Genomic DNA, 16,321 nt, shown 5'->3' with positions numbered 1-16,321 from the left:
ACCAGGAATGACAAAAGCAGGAATATTCAAGGGCTTTGCTTGGTATTAGCTCAGGTTATGCACATCTCATCCTTCCTCACATACCAGGCCAGGGAGGGAAAAAATCCTCTGGTCTGCATTATTAGGGGAGACAATAACTCCCCATGCAGAAACCAAAACACTTCTTGCTCCTCAGGGGTAGCCGTGAGAGCCGTTAATCCAGCTGGAAGAAATCACAGTCATTACTAAGGAAAATTACAAGACCTTTCACTTTTAAATACTCCACAAATAACTGTTTGCCCGGCTGTTTACTGGGATGCCATTCACACATTATAATCCAGGTATAAACATGAAAATAAGGATATTGTCAGCAATAAAACGAGGAGCTAGTGCCTCGCCCACTTGCAGACCCTGTAATTCACACGCACAACCACTCGTTTCATCACTTCCCCGTGACGATTTCGTTATTCTGCTGTGGCATTACATTGCTTAATGAACATGAAGCTCCAGAACATGAAGCACCTATCCCCAGGTGGCTCAATACAACGGCATTATTCTAACCAAATCACCTGGGGTGCAGCAGGCTGAGAAAGCACGGGCTGGTATTCGGGACTGGGAGCGGAGAGGACAGCCAGGATCCCTCACTGCTGCAGCACAAAGGTGCCACCTCCCCTGAAATCCGTGCTGAGGATGGGCGAGCACAAGTGGAAGCTCTGGAAAACGCCAACTTTTTACCCCTCGTGCTCAGGACACTCGGTCCTCACTTGGGAAACCTGCCCCAGTTTAGACCTGACACAATTAGAAAACTTTCCACATCATCCTCACGCTGGTAGCTCTGGGGAATCGCAGGCAGAGAGGGGGGAAACGAGGCTAATTATCCTTTTTCAATATTCCCCATCTGTGCGTAGCCTCATTAAGTGGCCCTCCAGCTTTCTGGAATGATCACTTGAGGATCAAACAATACTCATCTACAGGAGTTTGTAAAAAATAAAATAAAATAAAAATAAATAAAATAAAATAAACCACTGAGCCCTTCTGAGCCAAGAGGAATACTGCCTTTAAATCCACTTGGAGGTGGTTTTGGGGGCCTCCCATGCTTGCAGTGCCGTGGCCTGGTGCTCTCCCCAGCCAGATGCACCTGTCTGGTGCAGGTGGCTCCAGCCCACGTGCGTTCAGCACCTCCAGGGAGAGTCAAGCCTCTGCACAGCCAGAGCTCCAGGCCACACCAGCTGCACACTGGATGTGTATTTAATGTGTGCTGGATTACCTGGTGGAAAGCAAACAGAGCAAAAAGGAACAGGTCCCCAGCACTCACTCACATCGTCTAATTTCAAGGTAAAAGGTCAGTTTTCCCTCTTAAAATACAAAGAAAACCATTCTCTGAACCTTGCTCTTCAAACCAGGTGGGAGAAGCTACTCCTTGGGAAACAGAGCCTGTTCCCTGAAGGAAAACAGGCAAGATCAGGCTGGACCGACTGCTAATTCTGCGGGCTGCCTATCTGTGTGGAAGCTGCTGGCTGGTTTTTAACACAAAACAAATCTGATCTGAGCTCTCCTGGAGCCAGGCAAGGGCCATGCTGCCTGCCTGGTGCTGTTCCTCACAGCAGGTGTGTGCTGCTACCCACACGGTCAGCCCAGCACCAAAAAACCATCCACCTGAGAAGCAGCAGAAGCAAATGGTGCCTTAGCAGAAATAATGCACTGAAGTGCTTATGAAATCCACGTCCTCATAAGTCTGAGGGAGCTGATCACCCCCAGCCAGGGCACAGGTCTTTGCCTCCCCGTTGCCTGGAGCTTCACCCACCTTGGTTCTAAGCATCCACAAGCTCTGTGTCTCTGCTCGCTGCCTCCCCTCATTTTTATTTGCACCTCCCCAAAGGGTTACCTGCAAATTAGGGAGCACACCTCGAAGCTGAGCAGTCCGGGTGAACGGATGGATGCTGCTGCTCTGTGCGAGTGCGACCATCCTCTGACCCTGTTAGCCACGAGCAGCAAGCACCCTGACAGCAAGGCAGATCCCTGCAACCCCTCAGACCCTGCAAAGCACTTAGCATCCCTGTTATGGGTCCCTTTTCTTGCCTGGGGAAGAAATGTTGTAGGTTCAATGAATCAGGGCTCAAAATTCACTTACAGCTATGAGCATGGACACAGAGGTTACACAGATGGCAGCAGGAGCCACCACACCACGAGGCAGAAGCATCCCCGTGGAGGAAAGGCCAGGCTAAGCCTGACTCAGTTTGTAACGTGTTAATGAGATAGCGAGGCAGGGAACAGCTTTGCCTTCCCTTCAGGCTAACACACAAACCCTCCTGGTTCAGAATCTCAGAGTAAGAAAAAAAAAAAATCCATCTGGCAAGCTGCACTTTCCAGTAGGGGAAACCCCAAGCCCATGGGCTGCAGAGGCGGCTCTGCCAGCATCTCAGCAGACATCAAAAGCCCCTTTCTGAGCCTGGAGCTGTCAGGAACGAGTCGGCAGCGTGGAGGAGAGGGAAACACGGCCAGCAGTGAAGAGCTGAGAGCTGAGGCCCTGCAACAAAGGCACAAACAGAGGGACGAAGGAGCCCCTTATTGCCCAACAGCAAAAGAGCAGCTGTGTGACCCAAAAAGGTCACCGAGCACCTTTTGTTTCCAGCCTTAAAAGTCAGGAAATTGTCTGAAAGCCAGGTACAGGAACAATGTCCCCTCCGTTACGCACTGGGAAAGGGAGGAATCCTTTCTTAAGCTCAGCACTCACTGTTTCCACACAAACTACACAGGCCACAGGCAAAAAACACTCAGAGGAATCTGCAATGGGAGAAGGCAGCTGGTCATCCAGAACCTGGTGCTGTGCCCAGATCCCACAGGCTTGGCAGAGTTAGCCTGCAGGTCAAGATGTCTTTTTGGAGATGCTTTGAGGCTCTTTCCACCTTTGGAGATCCCAGCTGAGCCCTCTTTTCCATCGCACTGATTGCCAGCAAAAACACAGACCCAACACCAGCGCTCACCAGTTGTTTCCTTGCGAGCACCAAGCCGTGAGAGCAGCACGAGCTGACTTCCAGCTGGACACCAGCTCAGTCACTGGTGGGTTTTCAAAAGCACGGTAACATAAGGGAGAAAGACAGGAGTCAGCGTGCTCCTGAATGCCAAAAACACCCTGGACAAGCCTGGCACTGCTATGTGACACTTTGCAAGTCGCAGCCCCTCGGTGCTTCAGTTTCCCAGCTAAGCAGGAGCCCCATCTGCACATCCCTTAATGAAAACCCCTGACCAGAGCTGTTCACGAGGCCATGCCCCTTCTCAAAGCACATTAAGCAGCCTGTGACATGATTTACTTTAGGAGCAAGTGCTCTGGCTTAAATTTCTGGTTGTGTTTTGTGTCCCCGTCCATGAAGTTTAATTTCTGCAGCAAACCTCTAGGGAGTGAACCAGCACAAAGGGAAGCTCCAGCTCACACTGAAGGACCTCAGCTCAGGACCCTGTCACATTACACAGCATTTGGATTCCCCAAGGAAGTGCTGAAGCATCAGGGAATTGATGCACGCAGAGGAAAGGTTATCAAAACGTGCCCCCAGGACCTTTTTGTTCTTAAGCCTCTTTTGCCAGGTAGCATATTTTCACTTACTGGCTTCCAAGAAAAAAAATCAATAGCTTATTTTGGAACTGGAAAAAGCCAATATAAGCCACGGATAGCCGAGGCATGCTCTGACCTCTAAAAATAACAATGTAAGGAGAGGAACAGGGAGGCTGCTGCCTGTTCTCCACTCTGCCAACATCAGCACTTTGGGGCTTGTTTGTAGAGAAGTTACCCTCATGTTTTAGGCTTCCACCTCTGAACAGCATCCCACCGACGTGCCATTTAATTCTGGGTGGTTTGATTCTGTCTTCAGGTCCCAAGGCAACATCCCCAGCCTACTGCTCAGAAGTGCTATGTCACTGGGAAGTGGTTAAAGCACATTTCTCTGCAAGCCCTTAGCGAAAGAGGACTGAGGATAAAACCCTACAGACATACAGCATCGCCTGTCATCAGACCAAACCAGATCTAATGGTCCTCAACGAGACAATGAGACTTCGGAATGGCTTTTCAAGGAGTTACTGATACTCATTATGCTGAGTTTTCCCTTTTTCCTAGCTACTGCAGTGAGAGCCATTGCAAAAAGCGCACCAAAATACAAGGAGTGGTCTCTTCCTCTGCCCTGATCAGCTCAGATTGCTGCCTTCCATTTTTTTTTTTTTTTTTTTTTTTAAATCTCATCCACCACATCTGGTGGAAGCTGTGTTTCACTTTCTACCCACTTGTAAAAAAAAGGGTTTTCCAAACACCACACATTCTCAGCCACCTTCTCACTCACAGGTACAACCATCACATCAAAGGCTTTTGCAAAAAAGCACTTGGGGAACACGTCACACACACAGACCTTGAGCTCAAGCAGCCCTCCACCTACATCACCAGTAGTCAGATGGGTACCCGAACTGCTGATCTTCCTCCTGATTTTAAGAGCAAATGTCTTTCACTCAGCATTGCACAAAACCCCACGAGCACGGAGCAAATGACCGAGGTTCACACCCAGCAAGAAGCACGAGCATGCTGCCAACTCCGTGCTATTCATCACCAGAGTTTCCTGAACAGCATCAGAAGGAAAGGCGAGAGTTAACGGCGTTACATGTTCTCTCAGAGCTAATTAGCCTAACACATCTGACTGAGCCATGCTGAGACCACAGAGCAAGAACACAGATGGACAATTACACATTTCTTCAATTATTCTGTGCCAGCTCTAAATCCTGAGACTTGGGGGAGCAAATTCCCTGCTCGTTTCCCCCCCTCCCTTTGAAATAAATTAACTCCACCATCCTGAGCAGTGTCCCCACTCCAGCTATCACCCAGACAAGCGACCCTTACCCCTTTTCAAAGCAAAGCAACAAAGCAGGAGGCAGCCCCCCAGACTGCCTGGCTCCCACCCGCTTTGTTGCCCAGCTTCACCACATTTGGTCTCCTTGATCACACGAGGAGCAGAGAGGACCAGCAGCCACAGAGAAGGAAATAAGAGGCTACACAAGGCTTTGTGAGATTTTGGGCTGTTCTCAGATGACCGATGACAAAGGAGAGATGCGTTATCAGGAAAAGGGCTTTTGCCAGCACAAAAAAGCCTCCAAGAGACTCCAGAAAAGAACCTGCCCACCACCACACCACTTCACCTTCACTTCTACTGCTCCAAAGGTCCTGAATTTCACCATTAAAACTCATTACTTCAACTTAAAGCCCAATTTCAGGCCCTTAAGGTCCATCATACAAACCATCTACTCTGAATAATCTTTTTTCTTTTCCTCAATCCTGAAAGCAAGCTGAAAACCTCTGAAGCAGCAACACAAATTGAGTAGTGAGTTTGTTTGCAGGAACACCCTAGAAAATAATTTGCAAACAGGACCAGATGAAAATCAGGTTCTCTTCCATCCCACACGGCAACTATGGCTGTTGAAATATCAACCTCAACCAGTACAGAAAACCAGTAATTACTACAATCATTTAACTATTTGGTACATTTTTAAATTTAAACAACATTTATGTACATCTTTAGATCCCTATATTCTGCTTCAATGTGCACTAGCCCCACTGCTGGGCTACGAGCCCTTTTCCTGGCCCTTCCCAGATCCATTTGGTACACGCAGTGTGTGAGGGAGGCTTGGATCCCCTGGGAGCCCAGGTCACGAGGCACAGGAGACCCAAGGAATCAGGGGGCATCTTCAGCTCCAGCATGCCTCAGTTTTCCTATTCCTAAATGGGGAATAACAATTCTTAAAAAGCGCTTTGAGACAGTCAGTTCTGTAAGAAAGCTAAGGATTTTCTTCCCTTTCTATCTGTAAAGCTTTCAAGGACTTCAAACACACATCAGAGCCTTCTGTTCCTTTGTATGTACCTCTGGACTAAATGCCTCGCTGAAACCCACTTGAAAACAATCCCCAAAAGCAAACAATATCCGTGGAACTGGGTCATCAGCAGTCCCTTGGGGCAAGAAAAAAAACCCCGCCATATGCTTGGTGATTTTCAGGACTGAATTTAGCCTGAAAGCTGTCCCAGTGAGAGCACCGTACCCCACCGAACGTGGGCCCTTCCTGCATGGAGTTTTTAAAGCAATGTTAAGCTTTAATCAGGCAAACTGAGGAATACTTTCAGAAGCAGCCTGAATTAATCAAGGAACAGGCATTTAAGAAGCGGATAAAGATTACCAAGATCAACCTGGAAAGATGAGCTTCATTCAGACTCAGCCAAACCTCGTCCATCGGCTCAGCCTTCAGACACGGAGGTACCTGAAGAGTCACTGGACAAACATTTACCTGTTATGCAGGGTCCATAAAACAATCCCCACCTCCCTGGCCCTACACATTTCTGGCCCAGGACCCCGTGTCCTGCTGTTTGGGACAGGCACAATGCCTTCAGCACTCGCTGGAGGCTCAGTAGAAGGACATGCAGCTTGGAAAAAGCTACTGGTTGGATCTTTGCACCTGCTTATCTCAGCATCTTGACGGCAACAGAAAGCTTGTGCTGCAGACAGAGATCTTGAAACCTTTTTCCTGAAACATTTCTACAGGGATCCAGGCCCAGCACCCTGCCAGCAGGCACAGCTTGCGTGACAACTCTGGCCCCAGAGGCGCTGAGAAGCCAGGAATTGCTCACATCAAGGAACACCTGCCAGACGTGGGAGAGCTAAAAGAAATGGGTTCAGAGCACGCAAGCACAGCGACGATGCTCAAGAAAAGGCTCAAGGGTTAATGCAAAGATCTGACCTGGGAGTTCTCCAGGGGCCAGTAGCAGCCATACCTGAGATGTTGGCTGCTTGCAGAGAGCACTGGCAGCAAGGACTGGAGGGGAAGGGACCAGAGAGCTGAGGTCTGAGCACCCAGCCTACTGGGAGCTCTTCTGGATCCCAAAAATAAGCACATACGCACAGAATTATGAATCTTCCAGTTTTGAGTTCTTTATTTGGAGCTTGCAATTACCCCTGAACAAAGCAGGGTCTCGAGCACAGGCCTCCCATTCCTGAATTAGCACCTAAGCCACACATCATTACTCATTTTGCACTTCTGCAAGTCAAATGAAGGTACACGGAGGATGTTTCCACTTAAAATCCATTCTTTCTAACATTCGATGACCTGACTTTGTCCTTCCTTTCCAACTTGTTGCCCTGGCTGTGACGAATACCCAGGGGCTGGGCCAGCTCCATTCACGTGAGCCACCTCCTGCTGCAGCCCTGGACAGACACAGAGGTGACTTTCATGGAAGGAGGGCAAAAGAACAGAACACTGAGCTCAGCAGATGCTTAAAGAAACCCGACGGCCAAAATAGTTGGGACTGCCAGAGAAAGCCAGCCTCATCGCACAGCTATTGCATTTTGCAACAGATAAACCCTGGCACCGGGGACGTGGCTCCCTACTAATGCATCCTACATCAGAAGTTCACAAACCAGAAGTTTCAAGAGGACTTAACTCTCCTGTGGCAGGGAGAAATGTCTTGAACTCCCACTCGGATGGTGAACCTACCCTTGCAGTTCCCCCTGCCCACAGTCACAGCCCTCGGGGTGACAGTCACCTGCTGCTCCTCAGCTGTGTAACACCAGAAAGGGACAAAAAAGAGAAAAGCCACAACTGGAGACAACAGAAATCCATTACAAAGACTATCTCTAGTCCCAGGATTCAAGAGCTTTGGTTTTGCAAGACGTTACTAAATCGTGCATTTTGTCAAAATTAAAGAACTAAATTCAGTGGCTTTTATTTGGCAATTTACAATAGTCTGAACCTAAAGTTCAGCATTAGCAACCAGTAAAAGCACAAACTAATTAAAACAGGCACCACTAAGTGCAGCTATAATATTTAGGGGTGTTGACAGCTTAGAAAGGAAGCTCTTTCACTATTCTAGTGTAACCCTGCAGCTAGAGATTTCTTTCAGGAGACTTTTACTACTCCAATCATGCAAGAGAGATCTTTCGTCTTCTTATAGGGGAAAATAAATTGTTCTGCAACATGAGATCAGGGCTAAATGATCTTCTGTTAAGGGCTTCAATGAGCAGACTGTGGAAATTTGTGCCCTGAATCTCTCAGCGCTTAAACACTGATCTAAATTCTTCTCAAGCTTTCAGAAGAGCAACGCTCCAAAGTAGCCTCAAACCATTCAGAAAGGAAAGCGACAGAGAGCGCTCTCTCATTTCAGTTCTTTCAGCCCCGAAACGCGCGCACAGCTACCGTGTGTTGTCCTTTGTAACCAACAACTCGCCAGCTGCTTCCCCAGGCAAGGAAGTCAGCATTTGGTATTCAGAGCATTTGCAGCCATTAGGGTCAAAGACAACCTCCTGCTAGAGGAAAGAAAAAGCAGCCCTCTGGCACTCGCCTGTCAGGCTAAAAGCACCAGCAGCTGTAGCAGGGCTAGCTCCTGACATCCTACCCACCTAGCGCAACGCGAGGCAGAGCAACCACCACCAAAGCTCCAGCTTTTAATGGGATCTGGCAGCCGCAAAAATCAAGGGGGAACACGGCAGGATTGTTCTGTTATCAAAGAGCTGCAGAAAGCAGCCTGCTGCAACTCCAGCACCAGCAGAGAGCAGCCCTCCGGGTCCCGTGGCAGCTTTGTTGCTGGCTCTGAGACCTGTTGATACAGCAGCTGCTGTAAACAAGAAGTACATTAGCGGTGGCTCGCAGGATTACAGCCTCGTTGTTGCCCAAGCTCCAGCTTTTGCCTGTTTGAAACAAATTCAGTAGAAGCCTGCATCCGTTCCTTTGCAGATCCCCAAGGGAAACAGTCAATATCGAGTAAAGGATACCAGAAAAGCAACTGCTGTTGAAAAATATGCTTTTATCTAACTTGGAAGCTTTTTATTACAGCTATTAAAAAATGATAGATAAGATAACGATGTTGAAACCACAACGTCAGCATCTTGGGAGCTCTGACCAAGTTCTGTTCACATAAGGCGAGCCACTTTTGGGAGGACAGAGTTTCCCCAGTGCCTCCAACTAAAGTTACCAATAAAAGCAAGGGCAGCACTGGTAAAACTAATCTGCACCCACCACATAAAACCTAGAATGCCAGAATGACTCAGATATCTGATTTTAAGTATAAACAATTATTATCTGGGGCTTCTTTTCACAGAGCCAGGTAAACAAGCAGCTTCAAGGCAGGCATTTTCACAAGCTCCCTACTTTAAACAGTCCTACTTCAAAGCGTTAGTGCACAAAAAAAAAATTCCTTTCTCATGTTCTGAAGTCCTACATGGCAAGTTTTCCTGTAAATCGACCCCCTCCTCTAGGGGATGCACTTCTGCTCGTGTCAGGACTTGGCACTCCCCTACAACACACGGCTGGACGTGTCCAGACTTCAAAGAAGGTTTCAGGCTGATTTCATGTGGCTCCAGAGCACCAGGAATACAGTTCTGCCCCATGCCACCTGATGAGATGTCATAACCCAACAGGCTTTCGTGTGAGCCTGCAAACCTGGAGCTTCACCCATCCTTACCTGGGAGGACATCGCGTTTGAAACTCTTTTTCCACACCTCAGAAAAAGCAGGGACAAACAACGAGCTGGCTGCTGAGAGGACCGTGCATCAGGAAACAAAATGTCTGTCTGTAATCCTGCTACAGATTTCTACGTGTCCATGGGAAAAAATTCATCTCCCCTGTGCAAAAAGGGGATGATAACTCTCGCAGATCTGCTGCAGTGGTACAATTCTGTATTTCATCGGGAACAAAGGGTATTCCTACAGTCCAGATCGTGCAGGGAAATGGGAAAGGCACCGCTATGACTCACGGCTCCCCTCAGATTTTTCAGGCAGCAGTGCCGACATGAAAAGCAAGAGCAATGGAAGCCCCAGCTCCCAGCTTCCTCCTCCAGATCCGGGCAGCTCAGGCGTTACTGCTGGGAACTGCTGCCCTCTGCTGTCACACAAAACACAGGCGAAATTCTCATCTGACAAAGCCAGATTTCAAAGGGCCCCATGGTTTTGGTCTTGAACCTTTACACCTTAGTTGCCTGCCCCTTTTTGTAGCTCATCCCATGCAGCCTCCTGCAAGCCAAAGGTGAAATTGATGATTTCACTTAGCCCATCACCTTTGCTGCAGCTGTTTCAGAGAAGAGGTTAGCCATTAGTTCAGCAAAACACCTCTTACTATCGGCAGATCTTTGTACTGGATTGTGCACAACGCCAGGGAACATGCCAGCAGATATCCTGCCCTCGGCACAGGGTTTGGACTAGACTGAAGGAATACAAAGGGCTGAAGGAATAAAATGCACAGCTGTCATGCCTGTGTGGCCACATTCGATTCTCTCCTTGTTTTATCCCTCAGTGGCAGTGCCACCATTTAATACACTGTCCACACAGGAGGCCTAAACAAATTTAAAGGAATATTCTGATGCTACAATGTGAAGGCTGAGGTCTACATCTAAAGATGCAGCCCTCAGGCAGAAGAATCCTGGCCTCATTTCCCTTGAGGTCCTTCTGTGCTCAGGATTAAAAGCATAAAGGGACAAGGAGAGGATACACCACGCATCCCCAGCCTGCCGGCAGCAGAACGACACCTGCTCTGCACAGAGCTGCCAACTCACCTGACTTCCTCACCAGCAAAGTCAAACACTTTGGTGATTGTCACTTTTCCTGAATCTTTTGGCTTCTCGGAGTCTTTTGGTTTCTCCTGAAGCTTCTTCACATTCTTCTCTTCTTCAGCCTGTGAATACAGGAAGGAGAAAGCAAAGCAATGCATTGGTGCAGCCAAACCAAGTCACTGTTCCGAGTGGCCAAAGACCCAAGACAGACCTCAGGCAGCACCATGGTTTAGTCTTGCTGGTCAAAGCACGTCACCCACAGACAAGAAAAAGGGAGAGTCCCTGCTGCTAGAAGGAAACTCCCCGTCTCCTTCCCAGACTCTCACTGGAAGTCAAGATTTAGAACAGACCCAAAATGAGAAGTGAAACTGTAATTAAATATAGGAACTGACAAGAATATATTGCTGCACTTCAGAAAGCAAGCACAACTCTGAAGAATTCAGTTTTCCCAAATCAAGCACAGCCAAACGGCAAAGCTGCCAGGGTGGATTAAACAGAAATACATTCGGTTCTGCCCAAAAACATACAAGATCCATCGGTAGCAAAAGCAAGGCTGATCTTCACCAAGAGCCCTGAAGATACCAGACCGTTTGTCAATAACATTGAGAGGAAAATAGCTTTCTTAAGCTATCTGTCCACACTGCCTCTTTATTTACACAGTAACAATTAGAGCTTTTAATGTTATACGTGAAAATCCTCAGACCGTGCACATAATCAATGCAAAAACTTGAATTCGTGCTCAAAATCAACCACACACTGAGGCCAGCTTCAGAAAACAAGTCCAAATTAAGAAGTTCACGAGAAGAGCAGAGGAATTGCATCTCCATAAATTATTCCAGACCGCAGGGGAACTTCTAATGACCACATGTGTTCTGGTGATCCACATGTAAAACTAGAACTGCTCAGAAGAAAACTTCTCCTATCTTGCCTACCTACAACCACCTCAGCTGTTCAGCCAGTAACAACTGAGGTGGAGAGAAGCATGAGCCTTCAAATAAAAGGGCTCTTCTTCTGAAAGTTGCAGCTTATGCAGCTACATTGTTCTCCAGCTTTCCAGCAGTTAGAGAAAGAAGTGTCACGCAATGAGAACTGTTCTCCTCACACATCACTCATTCAAGAGTCAAAATTATAGTTATAAGAGATTATTTTGGCCAATCCCTTAAAAAAGGGATCAATCATAGCAATTGAGAGGCAGTGGTGCCTCTCCTCTGTCTCCCCAGCTTTGGAGCAGCAGGAGAGGCACAGGAAGCCACGGGGGAGAGTTGTACACACAAGGTAACTCAGACCAGGCCTCGCTGTGCTGTTTCTGCTTCACAAGGGGATCCCACCACCAGGAAGGGAAGCCACCAGGGCTCCATGGGACGCTCCAGGATGCTGAAAAGCATCTCCAAAAAATCAGCGCCATCAGACCATGGACCTCCCTGGCTGGAAAGCAACCAGCTTTGCCCCCAGTGGGGCTCCAGGCTTACAAAACAGATGGGGCAGGAGCAAATCCATCCCCTCCACCAGCCAGAACCAGCACCTCCCAACTTCAAGCCCTTCCCACACACATCCCCTCGGTGAAGGCCCCGGTACCTTGTCAGCTTGCGTGGCCACTGCTGCTTTGGGCTTCTGTCCCACGTCGCTAAGGAAGCTGGCCCAAAGCGCGTCCTCTTTCTTTTTCTCTTCTTCTTCTCTGTCTTTTTCTTCCTGCTTCAAGTTGTCCTCCTCCTCCTCTTCACTTTCCTGAGCCTTTCCTTCCTCTTTCTCATCGGGCTCTAGCACGAGGCCTCCTTTCTTCCTCTTCCTGGAAGCAGACACCCAAAAAACCACGCTGAGACCCTGCAGCACCACCCCAGACCCCAAACTTAGGTGGGCGAAACAATACAGACGCCTTGTATTCTGGCTACAGCACCCTGGGAGGCTTCCCCTAACCTCAGAGGGGGTGAGCTGGTTAATTACAGGCCTGCCCTGATCAGAAACGACAGTAATTAGGTGGAAAACGTGGTGAGAAGCCCTGAATGGGGCTTATAGGGGGGCATACAGTGTGGGTGTACAGGTGGATCGTGGAGGAACCTCCAGGTGAGGAGGCCTTAAACGTGCCTTGTGTGTGTGGTTTGAGGATCCCCAAATGAAGAACTGCTTAATTACGGGCATTATTAACGGACCTAATTAGCCACAGGTGAGGGTCCCGAGGCTTCCCACCCTTTCACCCCCCAACCCCGAGCCACACCGCGCACCACAACGAGACATTTCTCCTCACCGGGCATCCCTCGAACCACAAACCCTCGCGGAGCACCGGACAGCGCCAAAACAAGGACAAATTTCGGTGAATTCCCCGTCACGGCCGCGTCCCTACCTGGCGGCGGGGCGGCGGGGGCTGCTCCTGGCGCGGGCTGCCCGGGGCCGCGCCTCCTCCTCCTCCTCCAGCAGCTCGCCGCCCTCATCCTCGCTGTACTCCGCGCCTGCGGGCACAACCGGCAACGCACGGCGGTCATTAGACCCCCCGGTGATGAATTAAGCTCCCCGGTGATTAATTAAGCTCCCCTAATCAGCCCCGGCCCGGCGGGAGGCTCACCCGAGGGCACGTAGTCCTCGTCCTCGGCCGAGCTGTACGCCTCCTCCTCACAGCCCGACATGGAGCCGCCGGTAACCACCGAGAGCCGCCGCCGCCGCCAGAGCGCCGCCCCCGCCGCCGCCGCCGCCCTGCAGCGCCCCCTAGCGGGGAGGACCCCGTCTCACGCCCTGTGGGGAAGCCCGGCCCGCAGCCCCTCCGCTTCCGGGTGTCGCCCCGCAGCCGTTGCCATGGCAGCGGGGCGCTGGTTGGCGGGTGGAGGTGCCTGTCAGCGCGCTGCGCTCTCCTATTGGACGAGACGGGAGGAGGAGGGAGGGGCTGGTGAAGCGATGGAGGGCGGCGAGGCGAGCGGCGGGCTGCTGCAGCAGATCCTCAGCCTGCGCCTGGTGCCGCGCTCCGGCAACGGCACCGCCGCCTACTCCAACTCGCTGGTGGCCTTCTCAGGTACGGACACAACCGAGAACGGGGCTGGGCGCCGGGCCCGGCCTTCCCGGGGGGCCGCTGGAGGCCGCTGGGCCTACCTCGGGCCTACCTCGGGCCTACCCCGGGCCTGCCCGGCTCCCCCGTGACGCGCCGTCCCCCCGCAGAGATGTGGTACGGTGTGTTCCTCTGGGCGCTCGTCTCCTCGCTCTCCTTCCACGTCCCCGCCGCCCTGCTCGCCCTCTTCACGCTGCGGCGCCACAAGTACGGCCGCTTCATGTCGCTGGGCCTGCTGCTGATGGGCATCGTGGGACCCATCACCGCCGGCATCCTCACCAGTACGGCACCGGCCGCGCGACCTGCTTTGGGCAAAAAACACCCAGGTTTGGGGGCTGTGTAAAAAATGGGCTGTATCCATGGGCTGGCTCATTATGGTTTGGAGCCAGAGGCTGTCCCCAGACAGCTCAGCACCTCACGGGGGGCTTGGCGGAGCTCTGCCAACGCCTTTCTCCATGAATCTCCGTTGCCATCCACGTTCCTTGCCTGGTTGATAAGATTTATCACATATCCAGCCCGCTGGGCTGCAGGGCTCCTCCTTCAGAGCCCCCCGCTTCCTCCAGGTAGCCCCCTCCCCGTGGCACAGCCGTGTGTTTTTCATACCATGCGTTAATCTTTCTGCTTTCTCCCCCTCTCCGCAGGTGCTGCCATCGCAGGAGTTTACAGAGCCGCAGGGAAAAACATGATTCCCTTCGAAGCCCTCATTTTAGGCGTGGGTCAGACGTTCTGTGTGGTGGTGGTTTCATTCCTACGGATTTTAGCCACTCTCTAGCTTTCCTTTGGATGTTAGCATTTGAAAATGGAAGGGGCCCCAAAGGTCTGCCCCACTCCTGGGCTCTGTGAATCAAGTAACGAGGGAGCGCAACTCGAGGGGTGCCTCAGTGTGCGCTTCCTCCCCTGCTCGAGGCTGTGTGAAGGCTTTCTGCCTCCAGGCCGGTGGCAGAGCCTGATCTGAAGGGCTGTGTGCCACAAACACGCACTGGAGAACGTGCTTTCTGTAACTTCTGTTGCTCGTGTGCCACCATAACAGCTGGGTTAGCTCCCCCTGGCACTGCTGAAGCTGTGCCACCGATCCTGAGCAAACAGCTGCAAGCAACGACCAGCACTGGCTGCTTCCCGGCCAAAATGTGCCACCAAACGGGTCCCCGGTCTGCTTTAGAAATTAAGATGAGATTTATTAATTTTGTTACATTTTCGTAACACTAAGTGCCAAGTGAAACTTTATTTCCCTGGGGGAGGCTCAGCTACCTTCTGCAGGTGACAAATTGTGGCAGCAGCAGAGCATAACTGAACAGCAGCCACGCCTGCTGTGGTGTCCTGAGCGCTCAGTTAATGCTTTGACCTCTTGCTGCTTGGTTTGCAGTGAGCCCAAAGCTCTTTTAGTGAGAAATTTCCTTTATTGTTTTTCTTCTGGCCCTATCTTTGCCAGGTCATTCTCATGGTGAAGTTGGGGAGCAGCAAAAGGAAAAATCGTAGCTGAGAATGAAACCTTGTGGCTGAGAGCTGTGAACATGCCTCAGGGGCAAGGGAAATGGTGTGAAAGTTGTGATTTTAGTCAATTTTATTACTGTGAAACTCTTCAGACACTGGACGTCCTGCCCGGGAGTTGCACCCTGCTGCCTGCAGCAGCAATCCCAGGGCACGTGTGAGCATGCACGGTTATTTCTTGGGCTTTGGAGATCTGTGTTCTTGAACTCATTCTGATTTCACCTGCTGAACGTGCTCACGTCAGTGTGTGGGAATTGGACATCTTCACTGGTGTGCAAGCATAATTTTAGATGCACCTCAACCCCTACTGGCCGAGGTGCACTCCCTCCTAACACACTGGTTTAGCTTTAAGTGACTTTTCATTAATTCTTCATCTGCCCCTTGCCTGGAGGCGTGCTGTGCGCTCAGGGCTCTCAGGTGTGCTCTCTGGGGGCTGGGTTTTGGGGCCGTGGGGAGGCTGGGGCTGAATCCTGAGGCTTTTGCTGCGTGGAGTAGCCAGCCCCAGGGCTTTGCTGTGGTCCCCGTGTGTTTCGTAGCTGCTGCCATCATCTGGGTTGCAGAAGGGAGGCACCATCCGTGTCCAGCCTTCCAGGCCACGCTTCCCACCTGGGTTGTTCCTGAACTCGTTGGGTTTCCAGAGCAGCTCGCCCTCCTTGTCTGATCCCCCCCGTACGGCCAGTGGTGATCCACAAAGGTGATGAAACAGCCCTGAACGGGATCGTGTGCATCATGAACTGAAATTCTCTCGCTGTGATACGACTTCTCTTGATCAGTCCTCTGGCAGCGGATGGAGAAAGTTGTTTTTCAGGAGCTTGAAGGAGAATACGCTCAATTTTAGCCTGTGTTAATCCAGGGAATAAAGCTGTGAATTTTAGCAGCTGAATGCAAATCCTTCTCCTTGGCTGGGCAGGGTCTGAGCCCTGGGGCTCTGGTAGGGCCTCTCCCCTCTGCGCTTCCTGCCCCTGCCCCAAATGAGAAGCAGGAGTGACGAGCGAGCTGCTTGGATCTCCTGCCCCTTCCTGCTGCTTATTTCAAATCACCTCGCACAGCTTGTGCCTGGAGCACCTGGTTTAATTCACTGACCCATCCTGTCCTTTCCCAGATGGATTAAAAGTGCTGGGGCTGGACGGGGCAGGGCTGGCCGTACCATCCTGCTGGTGCCCTGAGCCTACTCCCCTCATCCTGGAGAACAAATGGAAAAAAAAAAAATCACCAGGACAGACAGAAAACCCCCTGCTGCCTGCCTGCTGAAATCTCCCAGGGTC

General features: G+C 50.8%; 2 protein-coding genes across 3 annotated transcripts in view; one reads left to right on the top strand and one right to left on the bottom strand.

Moving 5' to 3' along the window:
• CFDP1 (craniofacial development protein 1) overlaps positions 1-13,197 on the bottom strand; it is a 49,579-nt gene extending 36,382 nt beyond the window's left edge. The window contains exons 1-4 of the mRNA XM_082769791.1: positions 13,095-13,197; positions 12,876-12,981; positions 12,113-12,323; positions 10,541-10,659 (exon numbers count right to left, since the gene is read on the bottom strand). Coding sequence (XP_082625917.1) covers positions 10,541-10,659; positions 12,113-12,323; positions 12,876-12,981; positions 13,095-13,155 — 497 coding nt within the window. The 5' untranslated portion in view covers positions 13,156-13,197. The remainder of the gene's footprint in view (positions 1-10,540; positions 10,660-12,112; positions 12,324-12,875; positions 12,982-13,094) is intronic.
• Positions 13,198-13,420: 223 nt separating this feature from the next.
• TMEM170A (transmembrane protein 170A) lies at positions 13,421-16,019 on the top strand (the record flags this gene model as incomplete). 2 transcript variants are annotated; one of them, XM_082769730.1, is made up of 3 exons in its annotated part: positions 13,421-13,535; positions 13,679-13,849; positions 14,210-16,019. In XM_082769730.1, 3 exons carry the CDS (start codon positions 13,421-13,423, stop codon positions 14,338-14,340), a joined length of 417 nt encoding a protein of 138 aa, XP_082625856.1. In that variant the 3' UTR covers positions 14,341-16,019. The 2 variants fall into 2 exon arrangements, with proteins under 2 accessions (XP_082625856.1, XP_082625857.1); XM_082769731.1 differs by having other exon boundaries at positions 13,445-13,535; positions 13,679-13,894.
• Between the last annotated feature and the right edge of the window lie 302 nt (positions 16,020-16,321).

Source organism: Aythya marila (genome assembly GCF_965140915.1).
Source record: "Aythya marila genome assembly, chromosome: 12".
Taxonomy (NCBI): domain Eukaryota; kingdom Metazoa; phylum Chordata; class Aves; order Anseriformes; family Anatidae; genus Aythya; species Aythya marila.
The sequence above is the reverse complement of the archived record's forward strand: the minus strand, read 5'-3'. Positions and strand labels throughout refer to the sequence as shown.